The following is a 23,238-nucleotide window of genomic DNA, read 5'->3' as shown; positions in this document are numbered from 1 at the left end:
GGAAGCTGATGTTGGGAGAGGGGTTGAGGTTGAGGCAGATTCCTTGTGCCCATTATCTCTTTGTGTCTGGGGCGTGTAATAATCCACTTTGATGGAACAGGCTCGAGGGGCTGAATGGCCTGCTCCTGTCCGTATGAAGGAATGAAAATGCAGTGTTGTGACACAGTCTCTTGTAGCTGAGATTTGTTTTTTTGCAATGCATTGATCCTGGATTTCGCTCTCTATTTTCTGGTCAGTCACTAGAGCAGCGGCATTTTGAAGGCTGGGATGAAGGAGGGGAGAAACGGATGGAATTTAGTGCTCTGCGTAATCAAACCCAAATGGATATTATGTGTGACAATGTTTGCCACTAATCAGCTTCTCTCTTGTAAGCAAAGACTGCTAATGCGATGACTTTTGCTGTCTTGTTTTCTTCTTTCCAGCACTCTTGGAGAACGATTAAAGCTGATCAACTGTATTGATGTGCTCTGGCAGAAACCTATTGATACGAAGGTAGGAGAATACAGTTGCAAAGGGGAAAATGAAGTTTCTGGGTCAGGCAGGTGATGGGAAGAATGTTGGCGCCTCTACCATCACCATTCATAGCTCCACACTATGACAAGCATGTAAAAGTGCCCGTTGCTACAGCAACTCGGACTCCCTGAGTGAGCTGTAACACACCATTGCATTGTTACAACCTCTCGGAACAATCGCGGGAGCTGAGAAAGGACTTGCTTTCTGTAGGTAATGCTGAGATGTGACCTGGTGAAGGCCTTTAAAATTATGAAGGGGGTTCAATAGGATAGATGTCAAGAAGGTGTAGGGAATCACAAGTAAATCCATTCGGGAAATCAGGAGAAACTCCTTCAGCCACAGGATGGTTAGAATGTGGAAAGCCCTAGCCCAGAGTGGTTGAGGCAAATAGAATGGATGTATTTGAGGAGAAGCTAGATAAGCACATAAGGTAGAAAAGAATGGAAGGGTATGCTGATAGGGTTAGAGAAAGAGGGTTGGAGGACACTCATGTGGAGGATAAACACCAGCATAGCCCAGTTGGGCTGAATGACCTGTTTCTGTGCTGTTGACTTGGTGTATCTTGATGTTGTTGTGCTCCATTGAGAAAATGTGTGTTCGAATATAATGATTGTGTGGTTTCAAATAACTGATTAATTGGGTTAATCTGCATGTGTGTATAGTGCACGCATTCACATTTGTAACCCTGTCAGGTGATGTGAGATTTTTCCATTTTTCTGTAGGTTTTTAATGATCCAATCCACGGGCACATTGAGCTGCACCCACTCCTTGTCCGGATCATCGACACGCCACAGTTCCAGAGGCTTCGCTTCATCAAGCAGCTGGGTGGGACGTACTTTGTGTATCCTGGGGCTTCACACAACAGATTTGAACACTCCATAGGGTAAGGACCTGTGAAGAAATTCTGGATATTAAGTTTGGAAGCAGCTTGAGGTAATTCCTCTTCAATATTTTACCCTGACAATTCTTCCTCCACTATTTCACAGTTGTGTGTGGCCCACCAGTTCCTTGCCCCTCAGTGGCCACTCTCAAAGCCAGCCCATCTGACGAATGTGGGCAGGTTTCTGGGCTGGTACCAAATTCTCACCCAGTGTTCACTTGTGCGTCTGCAGCCGAGGTTACTAAAAAGTGACATGGAGTCCAATTGCACCGCTCCCGCTCCCGTCCTCCCTCTGATATTTTGGGTGCAATGTGCTCATTGAGCTCTGAACGGGAAACCCTCCTTTCTGTGTGGCTCAATGTTATCAATTGTGTGCTGGTTCCTGTCTGTAAAGAACTGTGTTAGCTAACTGAAAATATATCTTCTGACTTCCACTCGATGGCCCGTTGTTCACTGGCCGCTGTGTATTCTGAGTTGTGTAGCAGGCGGCATGAGGGTTAGGCTTAGGTGCTGTACTGAGGGACGGTAAGAAATGGGTTGAGATGAACTCTTGAGCTAGCTCAGTGACATCTCCAAAGTTTTAATGGATTTTGGGTTATTGGTGGCCTTTTACCTAGGGGAGGACTGTGGATTGGTTCCAGCAAGCTGAATTGTTCCGTAGCGTTACCTTTTAGACTTCAAGGCTGCTGGATGTGTTGGAGTTTCCCCTCCGCGCTCTCTGCTGAGGGCTGATGACTGATGGCTTTTCAAGTTATAGTTTGCTGCTTGCAACTGTAATGACAATATACGTATTGCCATATCTTATAGGCCTTATAAGCCCACCTGGTGCTCAAACCCTAACCCAGACCTGAGCATTCCAACACTCTCATGGTCGACCTCTGATTTTCCATTTTCTGTAAACTTCAGTTGGCCCAAAACTCTGCTGCTTTTATCTTAACTCAGACCCCAGTTCATCCTTTACCCCTGTGATCGCTGACTTACATTGGTTCCCGGCCTGGCAATACAGCAATTTTAAAATTCCCATCCCTCCGTGATCTCTCTGTCTCCCCCCTCTTCTTCCCTCACCCTCCTCCAGCCCTACAACCCTTCAAGAACTTGCATTTCTTCAGTTCTGGCCTCTTGTGCAAGTCCGACTAATATTGCTCCACCATTAATCTCCATTTGTCTCGGTCCCATGCTCTGGAATTGCCTCCCTAAATTTCTCCACCTCTCTTTCCTCCTTTTAAAACCCTCCTTAAAACCTACCTGTTTGTCCAAACTTTAGTTCCTTATGTGGCCCAGTGTCACATTTTGTCTGATTTACACTCTTGTGAAGTGCCTTTGGCCTTTTTTATGACACCATGGGTGGTGTGTGAATGCAAGTTGTTGCACACTTATTTTTCAGCGGGGTGTATATTAGAGTGAATGGGAGAATCAGAATTCTACAATTGTGGGCATTTCTAATAATTTATTTAAATATAGCACAATGCTTAGTCCAAAGAATACAATTTGAGGAATATTTCTTGCTCGTTGAGGCTGCGTAAATTTAGTTAAACAGGATGAGAAAACTGATCACAGCAATGAGCGGTTTGCACGTAGATGATTTAATCCTCATTGTACTAGCTTGGCCTAGTGGTAGTACTGTCACCTTGTAGCCTGAAGGTTGTGAGTTCATATCCCATTCTAGAGGCTTGAGCATGTAATCCAGGTTAACAGGCTGGAACACGCTACTTAAAGGCTAGTGGAAGTTGATTCCATAATTCTAGAAAGGAGTTGGAAAGGAATTTGATGAACTTAACTGCATTATGAACAAAAAGTAGGACCAAGCACAACTGATCCTTGAAAGAACCAGCATAGGCACATGGGCCAAATGACCCCCTTCAGTGCTGTAGATTTCTATGATACTTCAGGACTGTACTGAGGGAGTGTTATAGTGTGGGAGATACTGTCTTTCAGTGAGATGTTAAACTGAAAACCTGTCCAAGAGGCATGAGTTCCGCTGCCAAGTTGCTGTCTGTTCAACCCTAAGTCATAAAAACCTCAGTCATTTAATTGCTGATTTGGGACCTTGCCATGTGCAAATTGGCTGCTGCATTTCCTACATTATAACAATAAGGTGTCTTTAAAAGTAATCCTTCGCTTGTGGTTTGGCAAGCTCTATATAAACGCAAGTTTGTTCTTGCATCAAACTCAATGTTGGGTTTCGACTGAGGTTTGGTATTTTGATTCTCCTGGATTGAATCGGGGGGAAACTCTCCCCTGGTTGGAGTCATGCCCAGCACAAAGAGAGAAGGTTGTGGTTGTTGGAGGTTAATCATCTCAGTTCCAGGACATCACTGCAGGAGTTCCTCAGCGTAGTGTCCTTGGCCCAACCATCTGCAGCTGCTTCATCAATGACCTTCCTTCCATCATAAGGGCAGAAGTGGGGATGTTCGCTGATGATTGCACAATGTTCAGCACCATTTGTGACTCCTCAGATACTGAAGCAGCCCATGTCCAAGTGCAGTAAAACCTGGGCAATATCCAGGCTTGGGCTGACAAGTGGCAAGTAACATTCGGGCCACACAAGTGTCAGGCAATGACCATATCCAACAAGAGAGAATCCAATCATCGCCCCTTGATGTTCAATGGCATTATCATCACTCAATCCCCCACTATCAACATCCTGGGGGTTACCATTGACCAGAAACTGAACTGGACTAGATATATAAATACTGTGGCTACAAGAGCAGGTCAGAGGCTAGGAATCCTGTGACGAGTAACTCACCTCCTGACTCCCCAAAGCCTGTCCACCATTTACGTGGCACAAGTCAGGAGTGTGATGGAATACTCCCCACTTGCTTGGCTGAGTGCAGCTCCCACAACACTCAAGAAGCTTGACACAATCCAGGACAAAGCAACCTGCTTGATTGGCACCACATCCACAAACATTCATTCACTCCACCACTGACACACAGTAATAGCAGTGTGTACCATCTACAAGATGCACTGCGGGAATTCACCAAGGCTCCTTAGACAGCACCTTCCAAACCCACGACCACTACCATGAGGACAAGGGCATCAGATAGATGGAAACACCACCACCTGGAAGTTCCCCTCCAAGTCACTCACCATCCTGACTTGGAAATATATCGCCGTTTCTTCACAGTCGCTGGGTCAAAATCCTGGATCTCCCTTCCTAACAGCACTGTGGGTGTACCAGCACCACATGGACTGCAGTGGTTCAAGAAGGCAGCTCGCCACTACTTTCTCAAGGGCAACTAGGGATGGGCAATAAATGCTGGCCCAGTCAGCGAAGCCCACATCCCGTGACTGAATAGAAAAAAACTGTTGTGGTTCTATCTTCAATATGCCTGTATGTTGAATGCGGGCAGATACGGAACATTATCCAGTCATCAAGTGATAATGATTAACAGGAAGGCACCTAGTGTCTTGGTTGTTATCGTTGGTGGTGGTGTAGAGTCCTTCTGTCAGATTGGCCTCAAAACAAATGCAGCGTTGTTGAGATGAAAGTAGGTGCTAATCCTGAGTTATACTGCCCTGGCAACGCGATGGGGCTGGTTTGAACTTTGCTCCATTTACCCAATCCAAGTAAGAAATGAAATGAGAAGTAACGTTTGGGTTCAGATGTGAGATTTTATTCACGGACAGTAACATTCTTCAGGAGTTGAGTATTGAGCAGTGACTCTATCCATTTGCTTTGGATTTTTGTGTTGCTTTTTAGTTGGATCCTTTGCTATATTTATACCATTTTTGTGTATAATTTCTGTATTTCAATAAACCAAGGATCATTATATTTAAAAAAACAAATTAGATCCAGGTCTATACTACAAGGGCATTACAAAAACATGAGTATACCTGTCAGGACAGGTATAATAATGGTTTTTAAGTGACCGGCAGCTCTCGCTGATGTTTTAGTGATCTACCTTCCAAGCTGACTGTAATAGGCAGTGTAGAAGCATTCGAATCTCAACAGTCATTACACTCGAGATGCTGTCAATTGTTTACCTTATTTGCAACAAATTGCATCTAGAAAAACTAGAATAGTCTATAACTAGATGATTTTCACAAAGAAAATCTATTAAAATTTTATTATAATAGTAAACCTATGACAATTAATATACAAAGAGTTGTGTGTCCTTGTTAAATTATTCTCTCTTTCACCCTGCAGTGTGGGATACCTGGCAGGCCAGTTAGTTAAAGTCCTAGCTGAACGGCAACCGGAACTGCAGATTAACCACCGAGACATTCTCTGTGTGCAGATTGCAGGACTTTGTCACGATCTGGGTGAGTGAACAGTAGGTTGGAGGTGTCTGTGTGTGTCTGTGTGTGTGTGTGTGTGTGTGTGTGTGTGTGTGTCTGTCTGTCTATGTGTGTGTCTGTCTGTGTGTGTGTGTGTCTGTCTGTGTGTGTGTGTGTCTGTCTGTGTGTGTGTGTGTCTGTCTGTGTGTGTGTGTGTCAGTCTGTGTCTGTGTGTGTGTGTGTCTGTCTGTGTGTGTGTCTGTCTGTCTGTCTGTGTGTATTTTTAGCAAAATTCATCCAGGGTACGTGGCTGATGTCCAAACTATTGGCAGAATGTTCACACATCAAGTGAGGGTAGGATGGGAATCAGCTGTAATGCTTTCTTGATTGCCAAATATCCTGTCAGGGCTGACTGTAATGTCGCGTACATAAAGAATGGCCAAAAGTTGCTGTAGGCCACTGCTTCCTACAGAGTCCCAGTCAGAATTAGTAGCTTTATTAAATGAAGAGGGAAAAGGGATGTAGAATCAAATCATTGTATTCTTATCAGCTGTGAAACTATGTTTATATCCTTTATTGCAGTGACTGCTTGCAATTGCATGGTCTTGTGGAGCATTGTGAAATGCTGATTAGTGGGATAGCCTTGGCCTGTTACGAGACACAAGGTGAGGTCCAAACAGGGTCAGATTTCAAGGTTAGCAAAATATAACACTGTTAACCTTTAACGTTATCCCCCTTCCCCCACCACAATTTGGACTCATCTTCCAGCCTACACTTAGCGTCTGCTCCTTGTTTGTAAAAGTTCAGCACTTTTGCAACAAGAATTCAAGCAGTCAACTCCCCCAGCTTTAGTACAATGTCATTTTAAATGCCAGAGATGATGCGACCTTTCCATGCACACTTTCTATGTGAGTTACAGTGACTCAAAATAAGAGGAACACTAACAATTTAACTAGTGTATACTCCTCTTTCAAGCAAAAGGAATCAGCCCCCAGTCTAGAAGGTTAAGGGTGTTGCAGTCTGAAAATACTGAAGTAATCCTTCATTTTAACCAACAAAAGAGGGTAGATTTTGCAACCAGCAAGTCCCTGCTGGAAATGGAGATTGGCACCATTTCTACCTGGTCTCTGTCACAGGTTGTTGTTATCTTAATGTGGACCGATGCTTTGAAAGCACCTCTAATCGGAGTACAGCACTTAATGAAGTTGTGCTCAGTGTATATAAATCAGTGGTAAGGCCTCAGCAGGTGTATTGTTGCTATGGTTACGCTTGAAAAGTTTGGCGGAGAGATGAAATTAAACTTGAGGTCATCCAGAACTCTGCTACCTGTTTCCTCCCTCGCTACCAAGTCCTGTTTACCCATCTGCCCTTTGCTGATTGACTATAGGAACAGGAGGAGGCCATTTGGTGCCTTGAGTCTGTTCAACCATTCAGTGAGATCGTGGCTGGTCTGTAACCTAACTCGATATGCCTGTCTTTGTTGTATATTCCTTAAACTCTTGGATAACAATATCTCAATTTTTGATTTTAAAATTTACAATTCTAGCGACAGATGCCATTTGCAGAGGAATGTTCCAAAATTCCATCACCTTTTTAGTGAGAAGTGTTTCCATCTTTCACTCCTGAAAGGTCTGACTTTAATTTTTAGACTAGGCCCCTAGTGGTAGATTCCCCAACCAGTGGAAATAGTTTCTCTCTACCTAATCTATTTGCCTTAATAGCTTAAAGTTTGATGAAATCACCGTATAACTTTTTAAATTTCAGAAAATACCGCTCTAGTTTGTTTACTGTCCTCCAAAATTTTTAACTCTTGGAGTTCAGATATCATTATTTTATATCTACAGTGAACTCCGTCGAAGGCCAATATATCCTTCCGAATGTGTGGTGTCCTGAACTGTTCACAGCACTCCAGGTGTGATGTAACCAGGACTTTGTATAGCTGAAGCATGACTTGCACCCTAATCTATATAAATTCTCGAGATATAAAGGCGGTCATTCCATTAGCCTTTTGATTAAATTCTGTACCTGTTCATGACATTGTAATGATCTAAGCATCTGGACCCCAAGGACAGAATGTTATGTTCTCCCACCCTTGCCACAATTGAGGCCCTTAAGTGGCCAACTAATGACCATTCCAGGTCTGCTTCCCATCCGGCCTCAATTTTCAGGCTGACGGGAGTTCAGGGGCAGGGGGAAAGCCTGGAAAGTGACCCTGCTCAAGCCTCTGGTGGGAAGGCTGATAGCTCCTCCATCAGCTGCCTCCTTTCAACATTGGGCCCGCTCTCACAAGGTCTTTCCCCTGTGGGTGCTCCATCCCCTCCTGGCCTCTCTATCAAAGCCCACCCCTTGGCCTCACCCCGGGCCTCCGGCCCCCCACCCCTGCCCTGAAGCCCCCACACTTACCTGGTCCTAGACTTAGAATCTGGGGATTGCTTGTAGTCCCAGTCCTGTCAACTGCAGCTTTTGGCACTGCTGGGACAAGAGAGCTGCGGCCAGTCAGATTAGCTGGCAACTTTCTGAGGCGGGACTTCCTCCCAAGTTAGGGCAGAAGTTCCATCCCCAGCCAATGGCTGCGGGAAAGCCTGTATTGGCGGGGATGCATTCCCCGCTGATTCTTCCAGTGTCCGGGTGGGAAACCCCACCTTCCTAAAAATCCTGGCCTAAGTCTCTTTGGACCTCCGCTGTTTCTAGCTTTTCACCATTTGGTATCCTGTTCTCTCCTTTTCAGGTCCAAAGTGAATGACCTCACATTTGCCAACATTGAAATCTCTTTGCCACAGTTTTGCCCATTCACTTAAAATTACAAAGAGATATTGATAGATTATGCTTCTACTGCTTGCAAAACGACCTATCTTTGTGTCATTGGCAAACTTGGATATGTGGCTTTCTATTCCGTCATCTAAGTTGTTAATGAATACAGTGAATAGCTGAGACTCCAACACAGATCGTTGTGAGACACCACTAGCCACATCCTGCCATATAGAGTATCTACCCATTATTCTTACTCTCTGTCTCCTTCCGCTCAGCCAATTTCCTAACTGGTCAACAATCTGCCTTCAATTCCATGCTTCAACTTTAGCTGACAATCTCTGATGTGTGATTTTTACCAAATGCCTTATTGAAGTCTATATGGATAACATTCATAGACATGCCCTGTCCACCATTTTAATCACATTTCAAAAAACTCAGTCAGCTTCTTGAAGTTTGACCTCACCTTACTTAAGGAGGGACATATTTGCATGGAAGCAATTGAGAGAAGGTTCACTGGGCTGATTCCTGGGATGAAGGGATTGTCTTATGAGGAAAGGTTGAGGAGGTTGGGCCTATACTCACTGGAGTTTAGAAGAATGAGAGATGATCTTATTGAAATATAAGATTCTGAGGGGGCTTGACAGGGCAGATAGTGAGAGGCTGCTTCTCCTCGTGGATGAATGGGTCGCCCATTTAAGACTAAGCCGAGGAGGAATTTTTTCCTCTGAGGGTTGTTAGTGTTAGGAATTCTCTTTCCCAGGGAGCAGTGGAGGCTGGGTCATTTTTATATTCAAGGCTGAGTTAGACAGATTTTTGATCATCAAGAGAACCAAGGGTCATGGGGGACAGGCAAGAAAGTGGAGTTAAGGCCACATCAGATCAGCCATGACCTTATTAAATGGAAGAACAGGTTTGAGGGGCTGAATAGCCTACTTCTCCCACTACCTCTTATGTTCTTATTTTAATGCATGCTGATTAGCTGAGGATGTTCAGCCACCCTACCTTTAATATTGGGTGCTACTCATTTCCGGACCACAGCTTAACTGGTCTACCATTCCACGATTTTTCCTTTCTCGCTTTCACTACATAGTGAAGTGACATGCAGCTTTCTAATCTAAAATTAGATTCTCCTTAATCAAGGGAACTTTGGAAGATTAGAGTTGGGGCATCTGCAGTGTTCTCACCTACTTAAAACCCTGGAATGGCAACTGTCTGGTCCTGGGGCTTGAAACTCTTTAGTGCCATTACTGTTATTTGGTTTGTTAATTTTGTTGAGTCCCTGTCTGTTTCAATACTAGTTTCCTTGATTTCTGGCGTGCTGACATCTCCCTGTACTGTAAATACTGACCCAAATTAATAATTCAACATGTCCAACAGTGTGTAATTTTCATTGACAATATCAGAGGTAAATAAACACCTTGATTTTTAAAAAAAATTCTCATCTTTGTTAGTTTATCCCTCCATGGCCTCGCCCCTCCCTATCTCTTTAATCTCCTCCAGCCCCAGAACCCTCCTAGATACCTGCGATCCCCTAGTTGTCAAGATTCCCAATTTTCATTGCTCCATTATTGGCAGTCATGCCTTCAGCTGCCATGGCCTAGAATTCCCATCTTAAACCTCTCCATTCTCTGCTGCTCTTTCTTCCTTAAAACCTATCTCCTTGATCAAGTTTTTGGTGATCTATCCTAATATGTGGCTCAACATCAAATGTTGCTTTGTACAGCCCCAATGAAGCACCCAATGAGTTGTGTTTTATTACATTATAGGTGCTATATAAATGCCATATTTAAATAAGTAATTATGGGTCAATCAGGCTTGCTATCAAGCCTTTCGACCCTGATAATACACTGCCCACACCCAAAAATGTTTGGCATGGGCAGGAGGGTGGGAGTGAGAAGCCCGTTTTCTAAACTTTAATATTTAAAGGCGGGAAGGAAGAGGGAGTTGCTGTTCAGGGGCTGCCCTTAGCTGATCGTGGGGTGGCCCTACCACCACCACCAACCCCCACCCCAACCACCCCCCCCCCCCCAACTTTGGTCAATCCCCTCCCCACCTTCCTTCCTACCCGCTCCCCTCCCTTAAACCCAACCCCGCCCCACACCCCCCTACCTAACCTACCCAAACCTTCCAGGTAAAAGACCCTGGACTTACCTGCTCTGAAGATCCTTGAGCCTTGATCTTCTTTTCCCTCTGCAGTTCCGGCAGTGGCCACTGTCGCCTGCCTGGCACTGCCGGGACTGATGGAGTTGCCGGCCAATCCGATTGGCTGGCAGCTCCAGAGGGTGAGTGCAGTCCCCACTCAGCCCTTGTCAGTCAGCCCCGCAGCGCTTTATGGCTGCGGGGCTGGGTTGGTGGAGAGCAGGTCGGCTCCACGCCGATGTGGTTCCGGGGTGGGGAGGTTCTGAGGTTGCATGCAGTCTGTCTGCCCGCCTCCAACCATCCCCCCAGATTATTCCACTCCATCTGTGGAATTTAGGGAGAATGTGATCATGAGGGGAGAGAGAGAATTGGAGAGCAGAAAGCAATGGCCATGGGTGAGAGGAATTTTCTCAGATTGGAAAGTTGTGTTGGGTTTATTTTTTTCTTTAATGCACAAATGACCTGGGTTTGCTAATTGATAAACATGTTGAACTTTGACCTCAATATGGGGAAATGGTAAGTTGTGATAACAGCTGTGGAAGACTGCAGGAAGAGATAATAAACCAGCAGGAAGGGATGCAAATATGCTGTTCGAGGGAAAGGAAACTCCCCTTAAAATGGTAAGATTTGCAATGCAACTAAGAAGCAGGCGGCCTGAGCATGCGGTTCCACAGATTGTTAAAAGGATGGAACAAGGGGATAAGGCCATAAAACAGAAAACCAGCCTTTTCATTTAATGTTGAAATGGTTAAGGGATTTAAGATGATAAGGTGGAAAAATAACTTTGCACTGAAGCAGTTGTCTAAAAAAAAATACCACAAATTGTTTCAAAAGGAAACGACTTGGTTACTTGGAAAAAGAGGATTAAAGAATGTGGGAAGCGAGCAGGATAGTGAGATTAGCACAGATGACTTGTAGAGAAAGCTCCAGCCAGTCCTTGTGGGCCCTGTGACCTGCATCTGCTTGTTAACAGGACTTAGTGTGAAATAGAGTACGAATAGCAGAGTTCTGGATGAGAAACTTGTGGGGGTGGGGTGGGGTGGGGTGGGGTGGGTTGGGGAGGGGAGGGGGGAGTGGCGGGGGAGTGGATAGGGGGGTGTGGAGGGAGGGGTTGGGTGGGAGAGCCAGAGTGGCAAAACAAACCAAACAGAGGAGAAAAGCTAGGTCATGTTGAAGTCAGCACAGATGTAACGTTATTACAGTTGAATAAAGGCAACTACAGAGGCATGAGGGAGGAGCTGGCCAGAATTGACTGGGAGATGAGCCTAGCAGGAAAGACAGTGGAACAGCAATGGCAGGAGTTTCTGGGAGTAATTTGGGAGACACAGCAAAAATTCATCCCTAGGAAGAAGAAGCATGCTAAAGGGAGGACGAGGCAACCATGGCTGACAAGGGAAGTCAGGGACAGCATAAAAGCTGAAGAGAAAGCATTCAATGCGGCGAAGAGCAGTGGGAAACCAGGGGATTGGGAAGCCTACAAAGACCAACAGAGGACAACTAAAAAAGAAATAAGGAGGGAGAAGATTAAATATGAGGGTAAACTAGCCAGTAATATAAAAGAAGATTGCAAGAGTTTTTTTAGATATATAAAGGGTAAGAGAGAGGCAAAAGTGGACATTGGGCCGTTGGAAAATGACACTGGAGAAGTAGTAGTGGGGAACAAAGAAATGGCAGAGGAACTGAATAGGTACTTTGCGTCAGTCTTCACGGTGGAAGACACGAGTGACATCCCCAAAGTTCAAGAGAGTCGGGGGGCAGAGGTGAGTATGGTGGCCATTACCAAGGAGAAGGTGCTAGGAAAACTGAAAGGTCTGAAGGTGGATAAATCACCTGGACCAGATGGATTACACCCCAGAGTTCTGAAGGAGATAGCTGAGGAGATAGTGGAGGCGTTAGTGGTGATCTTTCAGGAATCACTGGAGTCAGGGAGGGTCCCAGAGGACTGGAAAATCGCTAATGTAACCCCCCTGTTTAAGAAGGGAGTGAGGCATAAGACGGGAAATTACAGGCCGATTAGCCTGACGTCAGTCGTTGGTAAGATTTTAGAGTCCATTATTAAGGATGAGATTTCAGAATACTTGGAAGTGCATGGTAAAATTGGGCAAAGTCAGCATGGTTTCATCAAGGGGAGGTCATGCCTGACAAATCTGTTAGAATTCTTTGAGGAGGTAATGAGTAGGTTAGACAAAGGAGAGCCAATGGATGTTATCTACTTGGACTTCCAGAAGGCCTTTGACAAGGTGCCGCACAGGAGGCTGCTCAGTAAGATAAGAGCCCATGGTGTTACAGGCAAGGTACTAGCATGGATAGAAGATTGGCTGTCTGGCAGGAGGCAGAGAGTGGGGATAAGGGGGTCCTTCTCAGGATGGCGGCTGGTGACTAGTGGAGTTTCGCAGGGGTAAGTGTTGGGACCACAACTTTTCACTTTATACATTAATGATCTAGATGAAGGAACTGAGGGCATCCTGGCTAAGTTTGCAGATGATACAAAGATAGGTGGAGGGACAGGTAGTATTGAGGAGGAGGGGAGGCTGCAGAAGGATTTGGACAGGTTAGGAGAATGGGCAAAGAAGTGGCAGATGGAATACAATGTGGGAAAGTGTGAGGTCATGCACTTTGGTAGGAAGAATAGAGGCATAGACTATTTTCTAAATGGGGAGAGAATTCAGAAATCTGGAGTGCAAAGGTACTTGGAAGTCCTAGTCCAGGATTCTCTTAAGGTTAACTTGCAGGTTGAGTCGGTAGTTAGGAAGGCAAATGCAATGTTGGCATTTATTTCGAGAGGACTAGAATATAAAAGCAGGGATGTGCTGCTTTATAAGGCTCTGGTCAGACCACATTTAGAATATCGTGAGCAATTTTGGGCCCTGTATCTCAAGAAGGATGTGCTGGCCCTAGAGAGGGTCCTGAGGAGGTTCACAAGAATGATCCCAGGAATGAAAGGCTTAACATATGAGGAACGTTTGAGGACTCTGGGTCTATACTCGATGGAGTTTAGAAGGATGAGGGGGAATCTGATTGAAACTTACAGAATACTGAAAGGCCTGGATAGAGTGGACGTGGGGAAGATGTTTCCATTAGTAGGAGAGACTAGGACCCAAGGGCACAGCCTCAGAGTAAAGGGAAGAGCTTTTAGAACAGAGATGAGGAGAAACTTCTTTAGCCAATGAGTGGTGAATCTATGGAATTCATTGCCACAGAAGGCTGTGGAGGCCAGGTCATTGAGTGTATTTAAGACCGAGATAGATAGGTTCTTGATTGGTAAGGGGATCAAAGGTTACGGGGAGAAGGCGGAAGAATGGGGTTGAGAAACTTATCAGCCATGATTGAATGGTGGAGCAGATGGGCCGAATGGCCTAATTTCTGCTCCTATGTCTTATGGTCTTATGGTTATGGTGTGTGGAATGTACAGGTAAGCTGCAGCTAAGTATTTAGTTTACTGATTAATGTTTTTAGTGATTGGGTTTTAGTGTCATTAGTGTGAGCTAAACAGTTAAAAAGCCTTAAAGCGTAAACAAAAAACGTTTGGAAACAGTTGTTTGCTAACATGACAGGACAGCTGGCATTTGTAGGATGTACATCCATATGGAAACTCCATCTTCACACGAGAGAACTCCAGGTCGACAGCGTCGAGACTCTGCGTACTTTATCTTTATTGACTTTATAGACTTTATCCTATCTGACACTATCTGTTTGCCCTTTGTCTGTGTGCGCACTTGGGGTGATTTTTTTTGGAAGAAATAGATAGTTATACTTCCTGTTTGCAATGGTGTGTTAACCAGTATTTGAAACTTGTTAAAAGAAGTTTCGTTTTAAACTAATTATTCATTCTGAGTTTTTTTTTTTGCAAGAAGCCTGGTCAGAGTCGTCTCTTCTGGGCACCAGAGGTATAGATACACAATTGGCCATTTCGGTGAGAAAATTAAACGCTTCAGTTAATGGTATGGCCAGCAGAGTAGAGGGGCTTGATAATTCATGCACTCGTCCCATTCCGTTCCTAACACTTGGAAGAGTAGTGCAGGATGGAGGGCCGCATGTTCCTGGGGCATTGGGACCAGTCCCGGGACGTGAAGGATGGTGACCAGCTGGATGGGCTGCACCCACATAGGGAATTTGAAACCAAAGTCCTTGTGTTGTGGAAGAAGTTTTAAACTGAATTGGCGCCAGGATGTAGCAGCAGAAAGAAATATAGAAAAGGAGGACTTACATTTCCTTTCAGTGCCTTTCACTGCCAGAGCATGTCCCAAAGCTTTATAACCAGTGAAGTGCCTTTGAAATGTAGTCACTGTTGTAATGTACGTTATGACCGGGATGGGAGGAGTGTGCAGTTTATCTAGCCCCACTACTCCGCAGGTTGTACCATTAGTTTAAAAGTTTAATTCTCTCTCTAGAATGGCCAATTATTTACCTTTGCAAATATTAGACCCGGAATAAGAGAGACTTTAACCAGGCTCCTTTCAATAAACTCAATGATTGATTTATTATAAAATGAAACTTTTTTTAAAAACAAGTTGCAATAACTTTTTTAAATTAATTGATGGGATGCGGGTTTCGCTGGCTGGGCCAGCATTTATTGCCCATCCCTAGTTGCCCTTGAGAAGGTGGTGGTGAGCTGCCTTCTTGAACCGCTGCAGTCCGTGTGGTTTAGATACACGCACAGTGCTGTTAGGGAGGGAGTTGCAGGATTTTGACCCAGCGACAGTGAGGAAAGGCAATATATTTCCAAGTCAGGATGGTGAGTAGATTGAAGGGGAACATCCAGGCTGTGGTGTTCCCATGTGTCTGCTGCCCTTGTCCTTCTAGATGGTAGTGGTCGTGGGTTTGGAAGGTGCTGTCTAAGGAGCCTTGGTGAGTTTCTGCAGTGCATCTTGTGGATGGTACACACTGCTGCTACTGTGCGACAGTGGTGGAGTGAATGAATGTTTGTGGATGTGGTGCCAATCAAACGGGTTGCTTTGTCCTGGATGATGTCAAGCTTCTTGAGTATTGTGGGAGCTGCACTCATCCAGTCAAGTGGGGAATATTCCATCATACTCCTTACTTGTGTCTTGTAGGTGGTGGACAGGCTTTGGGGTGTCAGGTCGTGAGTTACTTGCCACAGGATTTCTAGTCTTTGAACTGCGCTTTTGGCCACAGTATTTATATAACTAGCCCAGTTCGGTTTCTGGTGAATGGCAACCCTCAGGATGTAGAGAGTGGAGGATTGAGCGATGGTAATGCCATTGAATGTCATGGGGCGATGGTTAGATCATCTCTTGTTGGTCATTGTCTTGCAGTTGTGTGACATGAATGTAATCTGGAAGTATAACTATCTATCCCTTTTAAAATTACCCAGCGTGTATGCATGCGCACACGCACACGTGCAGGTGCACGCACACTTGCAGGTGCTCGCACACAGATGTACACGGGCACACAAAGGACAAACAGAGTCTCTGCAGAGGTGGGCTCTGGAGAATAGATTTTGTCAAAGAAAAAGGATAAGGTTTGCAGAGTTTCAACATTGTTGATCGGGAGTTCCCTCATCAGAATATAAGAACTAAGAAATTGGAACAGGAGTAGACCATTCAGCCCCTTGAGCCTGCTCCGCCATTCAATATGATCATGGCTGATCATCTTGTGTTTTGATTTCCACATTCCCATCTAACCCTGATAACCTTTGATTCCCTTGCCTAACAAGAATCTATCTACCTCTGCCTTAAAATATTCAATGACCCCGCCCCCACCACCTTCTGAGGCAGAGAATTCCAAAGTCACACAACCCTCAGAAAAAATTTCTCCTCATCTCTGTCCTAAAAGAGTGATCCCTAATTTTTAAACACTGTTCCCTGGTACTAGACTCACCCACAAGAGGAAACATCCTTCCGACATCCACCTTGTCAAGGCCATTCAGGATCTTGTACACGTCAATCAAATCACCCCTCACTCTTCTAAACTCCAGTGGAAACAAGCCCAGTCTGTCCAACCTTTCCTCATAAGACAATCCACTTATTCCAGGTTTCAATCTAGTAAACCTCCTCTGAACCACCGCCGATGCATTTACACCCTTCCTCAAATAAGGAGACCAAAACTGCATACACTATTCGAAGTGCGGTCTCACCAATGCCCTGTATAACTGAAGCATAACATCCTTACTTTTATGTTAATCCCTCTTGTAATAAAGGATAGCATTCCATTAGGCATCTTACGTACGTGCTGTACCTGCATACTAACTTTCTGTGACTCATGGTTCATGGTGTGCCAGACAGCATAAGCAGCAAGTGATAGACACAACTAAGCCAGCCCATAACCAACGAATCAGACCTAAGCTCTGCAGTCCTACCACATCCAGTCGTGAATGGTGATGGACAATTAAACAACTCACTGAAGGAGGAGGCTCCAGAAAAAGCCCCATCCTCAATGATGGAGGAGCCCAGCACATCAGTGCAAAAGATAAGGCTGAAGCACTCAGCTCCTGACCTCATTACAGCCTTGGTTCAAACTTGACAAAAGAGCTAAACTCCTGAGGTGAGGTGAGAGTGACATCAAGGCTGCATTTGACTGAGTGTGACATCAAGGAGCACTAGCAAAACTGGAGTCAATGGGAATTAGGGGGAAAACTCTCCGCTGGTTGGAGTCATACCTAGAGTAAAGGAAGATGGTTGTGGTTGTTGGAGGTCAGTCATCTCAGCAGAGCATCTCCACACACCCCTAGCAAGTCATATCTCTCTTTAACCCTCCAACCTGGGCCTCTCAAACCTACACCACCAACTTTCAAACCTCGCATGGGCAATACGGGCAGGCCACAATTTGCAAAAGCTCCACGGGTGGGATAAGAATCAGCATGTTATCAATGTGAGTAATGAGGTGTTTTGGAGATCGTGTGCTGCTGGTTGCTTATTTGAACTGGACAGCTTCATCTCGCTTCAGAGCTTCATTCTGAGCACTTCTAGGCTTCATTTCAGGACACATTAGTGTCTTCCAAGCCCCTGGAGGATTCACACTGTGTGGGCTCTTCCAGGTATCAGACAGCCTTCCATTACTCTGATAATGGGGATTGTGGCCTCCACTGGAGGCACCTCCTCTGAGGAGGAAGGGAGGGGCAGGAGGGTGAGGAGGCCAGGTGTCCCAATGCAGCTTCCAGGGGAGGGACCTGTGGGAGGAGAGGCACAGGCACAAGGGGCACAGGGCCAGCAGGGAGTCCAAGGTGGAAGGGGCTGCAGAAGAGGCCACTGTCCTGCTACTAGGATTTACAGATGGCGATGCAGCTACCTCAATATGTTTGAGGTGCAATGCCTCTCCAGAGAGACCGTTTACTCCATCTGTCAGATGATTGGGCCTGAGATCAGCTCTGACTGTGTGGGTGGACACCCCATGCCAGTGGCTCTGAAGGTTACAGAGGCCCTCAACTTCTATGCCTCTGGCTCTTTCCGGGGCTCAGTGGGGGATCTGTGTGGAGTCTCCCAATCAGCTGTCTGCAATCTGTTGAGGTGTGCATTGACTTTCATTCATTTCCACACGGATGGGGCCAGCCAGGCTGAGCGAGCCAGAGGCTTTGCAGTGTTTGCTGGTTTCCCCCGCGTCCAGGGTGCCATCGACTGCACACATGGGGCCATCAAGGCGCCAGCATTTCCTTGGTCACCAAAATACACTCAGTGCCTGTGCAATGAAGTTTCATTGTCCATCATTAAATACCGGCCTACTGTGCACCTACAGAACAAATGAAGCATACTCAGGCCAATAACACAAAATCAAATGTCATTTAATGTTGCAAGTAACAGATCGCTGAACTAAACATTAACTGGTGTTGGTTGTCACACCATTTAAAAAAACTCAAAGCAAAATAGGGGACCAAAATATCACCCATGACAAGCCCGTCTTGTGCTTAAGATGCTTTATACTTACGTTTGCCGGTGCTGTGTCTAGCTGCTTCCCCCTCGCTGGCACTGGAATTGGAGACTGCCTGCTGTCCTTGTTGGCCTTGATGACCTTGGCGGTCACCCTTTGGCCAGTGGAGTCTGTGCTGGCCCCGCCTGGTGGGGGGAGCGGCCAGTGCCACGGTTGGCATCTCCCCAGTCACCGCAGCCTCATCAGATGCCAGGGTCACTGGCAGAGGGGTGGAGGAGCTGCTGTCGTCATCTGAAGCGCCCTGAGAGGAGCCCGAAGAGATGACAGGCAGCTCGTGCGCCAACGTGAGTTCGTCCTGGACCTCCCTGCTCACCATAGATGGACAGGCACCTAGCTGGTATACTGGGTGTCTCATCCATCTCTCACACGGACACTGACCAGCTGAGGTCATTGCCTGTGTGTGGGCTTGCAGGCCTCAGCGCACCCCCAAGGACCCCTGATTCTGCCCCTGGAGTAGCCACTCCACCCCATGGATGAGGTATTGCCCTCAGCCATGAGGGTCAACTCAGTGGTCATGCTCCGCAGGGACTCCTCCAAAACAGAGACCGTGGCATGCATACCCTCATGGATCTCTGCCAGATCCTCCCACACACCCCTTTGGGCATCCAGCATCTGCTGCCTAATGGATGTCTCCAGAGTCCCATCATCAGCCTTCCACTGAGCATCGTCCTGGTCCCCAGCAGTCCTCCCGACTGCTGACGCCCTGGGCACTCTGCCTCCCCCTGCACATCAAGCGAGTGTGAAGTGCCCTCACCAATGTGCACCGAGACACTGAGGTGCTGGTATCTGTCCTGATGCCTGCTTGACAGAGTGGGTGTGAGGCAGATGCGTGGGGAGCATGTGGTCCTTGGGGGTCAGGGGTGGCCCTTCAGGGCCCTGAATGTGAACACCTGCTGGTGAACCTAAAAGGGAGAAGAAGGACATGTCTTTAGTTAAAGTCATCACACTGTCACTGTGCATGCCAGGCACCCTGGTGAGACAACGGAGATCTGCTTCATGGTGCCCTCGTCTTTCGATTATCAATGGGGACCCCCAGGTTCGAGGCTCCCAGTCAATGAAGAGACTACACTAGAATGGTTGCACAAGCCAAAATTCTCACCTCAGTGCCCTGCACTCTTACCTTCGTCTGACACCCCAACCTCATCGTGGCCGCTTGACCGAGGTTCACGGAGCCTCTCAAGCTCCAAGGCCTCCTGCTCATAGCGGGAAAGGATGAGGAGGTGTGGGGGTCCCCCGCCAGTCTGTGATCTCCCAATACTGTTACGGGATGTCTCCTCCTGAAAGGATAGAAGATCATTGATTAGTCCACTCTTTACCTCCAGCGCTGTTGCAACCTGGCCAACCCTACCTGAGGAACACCTCGCATGGCACATCCGAGTCGTGGCCCTTGACCCACCTGGCACCGAGTCCAAGCAGCCAGGGCTCACCCCCTTGGCCATCTCCGGCATCATTGACAGTGTCATTCAGACTCTAACACCCTTGAGGTCCACAGGGGGATGGCCAGCCCTTCACTGTTTTCTGTTGACTCATGCCAACACGGTACTCGCCCTTCCTGAGCGGAGCAGATCAGTGAAGCGCTTCCAGCACTGGAGCCAGGTGCGCTGCGCCACGTCGTGGCTGTTCACCCGGGCTGCCACCTCCTCCTGTGCCGCCTTGGTGAGGTGCGGTGGCCTCCACCTCACGTCTCTGGGTACAAGGGCGTCCCTTCTGGCAGCCACCTCCTCCAGGAGGGCAGTGAGGCACTCGCCGGAGAATCGCAGGGCCCACTGCCCCACTGTCCTCTTCCCCCTGCAGGGGTTCACCTTCCTGGGTCGCAGCCATGTCGCTGCTGCAACCCGAGGCAGGCAACCTCTCTGGGGCTGCCCGCGCCACTTTCGAATTGGCCGCCGGGTCCTTATTGGACAGGCCCCGCCCTCGCCCCCCTCCTTCTCGGAGGTTCTCTGGCCTGCTTTCACACTGGGTGGGCTTTAATAACTTTTTAAACAGCCTTATGGTGTGTTTAACACTTTTGTGATAAACTATAGATATAATGAGGTGGAATGTAGATTATTAGGTATAATTCATATATAATTGAGACATTACATTTTAGTTAATATAAATGAATAAGTGGTCACTTTTTTTTAAGAAGCAGAAAAAGGTTAAAGTTTACACACACGCAGACACAGACACACAGATGTCTCTGAAACTTGGAACGAATGAGCATTACATAATGATCTTAAAATTCACTGGAAATTTTAAGAAACCATTTTTGAACCTAGGCACCCTACCACAGGCTGTTACAGAACAGAGAGTTGTTATCAAAAAGGAATGATAATCGGCTAGTAACATTCATCAATGTCAAGATTTGTCTGCAAAATCACACACCGATTAGTTTTTAGTTCGAAAAGAGAATTAATTAAAGGCTAGCACCAGCTGGTACGGCCACTTTGTGAGCTATTTTCAATTAATTTAAATCAACTTAAATGGAACGTTACACATCACCTTGAGTTGAACCATAAAAATGTGTTTTAGTCTTTGGATGACCTAATCGTAAAATAAACCCCTAAGCTGACTTTTGTGCAAAGCCTAAAAGCTCTTTTATTAAAAAAAATACAGATTATGAAAGCGAGAGACAAGTAAAGGTAGTGTTATGACGCTGAAGATGATGTGTGCCAGACAGATCAAGTCCACGAGGGAAACCTGATCGCACTATCACAACCGTTTTGCAATCTGTATTTATTTCGAGATGCGTGCCCTGAATTCAGAAGTAATAAGTCCACCAAGATTTCAGAGCTTTTGTAAAAACTAAATTAAACATTTACTAACACAAGAAAAGATTTCAAGCACATACATAGGTCTACAAATTACTATTATAATAACTCCTAAAACCCCTAATTAACCTGGCTTCCAGTTACACCCACGTTAAGGCAACAGTTTTTTAAAAAAAAAAAGATTTTATACAGATCCAGCATGTTAAACACAATACCCTAGACAGTAGAATTCAAAGTGGCTTTTCCCAGCTTTGGTTTCTGTAGACAGCAGCCTTAATGCACAAACACTGGAGACTTTTCACACTTCTGGTAGATCTTACAATGCCTGCCCCTGACACACTGCCTCATTCTCCTTTATATATGTTTCTCCCATTTAATGTGTAAATCCCATTGTTCATATGTCTTTGGAACTTTACCTTTCTCATAATATAAATCTTTCATGTTGCCACTATATATTTTCAGCAACCCTTGAGAAAAATAAACACATTCCTTAGCTTTCTCGTCTGGCTATTTGTAAACAGACTGAGATCCCTTTGAAAACCAAATCCCCCCCTCCTATCTAAAAATGCAGATTCCCTTTACACCTTCCATACGAAGACCCCAACCATGTTTACTCATTAACATAATAAAGACACTTCTACACCTTCTTTTGCTAACTTCAACCTGCAGTCTGCTTGGCTACGAGGTGTAATTAAATCACTGACATAAACTATCCAAATCCCACTATTAGCCTACTTTTACAATAAATCACAGTGATATTATGAGAATTATTATACTATCGTGACAGCAGTTATAGCGGTTGTTACTGGGAGACATTACAAACGTTTGTTGACCAGATAAAAACTAACACCACCTCATAAGACAATTCTCAGCAATTGAATAATTACCAATGATAATGAATGACCAATAATAATGAATCTTATAAGGATAATAAAAAGGGGAAGATCTTGCACAGAGAGGCAATACCCACATTTGCTAAGGTTGACCTAATCCAATTAGAAAATGTATAAAGATAGGAACTTTACCATTGAAAACTCAGACGTGTTGAAATCCTCAAATTAAATTAAATAAATTAATAAACTTCTCTGTAGAGCCAAAGGCATAGTTAGACACTTCTAACGTAAAATGGAGGGAAGTATCTGGCTAAGCAGACTGGCTTACCCCTCGAGGCATTTGAGGAAACACTTTACTTTAGATTTTGATGGATATTCTAAGATGTTTTTGACTAGCATTATAGAGGTTTAACTTTTGGATTCTATATTAGAAAATAAGATTATGTTTTCCATCTTTTTATAATTTTTAACATTGCGACGTACTTAACCACTTAAAGAGTGTTGCATGCACGGTTCTTTAATAAATTTTTAACTAAGTTAGTAAAATATAAATGTCTCGTGTAGTATTCTGTATACAACTCCAAATAATCCCTCTCTGTATACAACTAAGTGGGGATATAGATTTTTGAAGTGAGACCCCTGCACCCTTAGAATATCTGGGTAATTGTAGCCTAGCTGATTGTTATGGCAGGTGGATGGTAAATGCCAAACCACCCAAATCCCAGAGGGAAACTTGAAGCAGTTGCCGCAACTATTTGCCATTTGTACTTGTTTTGAGATGCGGGCGTTAAACTCAGTAAAAAGAAGGCCACCAAGTCCTATAGGTTTCCTACAAAACTAAATTAAACCTTTATTAATAGAAGAAATAATTTTGAGCGCATGCATAGATCTACAAATTACTACTATGATAACTTCTAATCCCCTAATTCATTTAAGCCCCAGTTACACCTCCGTTAAGGCAACAGTGAGACACATTGGGCAGAAGTTCTTGCTCGGCGGACGGGCGCACGCCTGACCCGCTCGAGTGTGAAATGATGCGCGTTGAGGTCGGCCGAGTGTGTCAACCTCAATGCGCAGTTGCGTGATAGTTTGGTCGATAGGCATGCACTGGAGTCGGCAGTGCGCCCGCCGACAATTAATAGGCCTGTTAAGGCCATTAAATAATTAAATTAATGTTTTCGCTGCCCGTCCAGACCAAGCGGCCGTTGCATTTTTTTCAAAAGCACATAATAATAAAATAAAAGTTTTAAAATTTAATTAATAACAT

At 45.4% G+C, this 23,238-nt stretch overlaps 1 protein-coding gene across 1 annotated transcript in view; it reads left to right on the top strand.

Moving 5' to 3' along the window:
* The window catches only part of LOC144688407 (deoxynucleoside triphosphate triphosphohydrolase SAMHD1-like), a 61,449-nt gene that overhangs the window by 5,459 nt on the left and 32,752 nt on the right, over window positions 1-23,238 (top strand). The window contains exons 3-5 of the mRNA XM_078554900.1: window positions 423-492; window positions 1,236-1,396; window positions 5,544-5,659. Of these exons, the coding sequence (XP_078411026.1) occupies window positions 423-492; window positions 1,236-1,396; window positions 5,544-5,659 (347 nt within the window). The remainder of the gene's footprint in view (window positions 1-422; window positions 493-1,235; window positions 1,397-5,543; window positions 5,660-23,238) is intronic.

The sequence above is a fragment of the Cetorhinus maximus genome, chromosome 13 (assembly GCF_964194155.1).
Source record: "Cetorhinus maximus chromosome 13, sCetMax3.hap1.1, whole genome shotgun sequence".
Classification (NCBI taxonomy): Eukaryota; Metazoa; Chordata; class Chondrichthyes; order Lamniformes; family Cetorhinidae; genus Cetorhinus; species Cetorhinus maximus.
The sequence above is the reverse complement of the archived record's forward strand: the minus strand, read 5'-3'. Positions and strand labels throughout refer to the sequence as shown.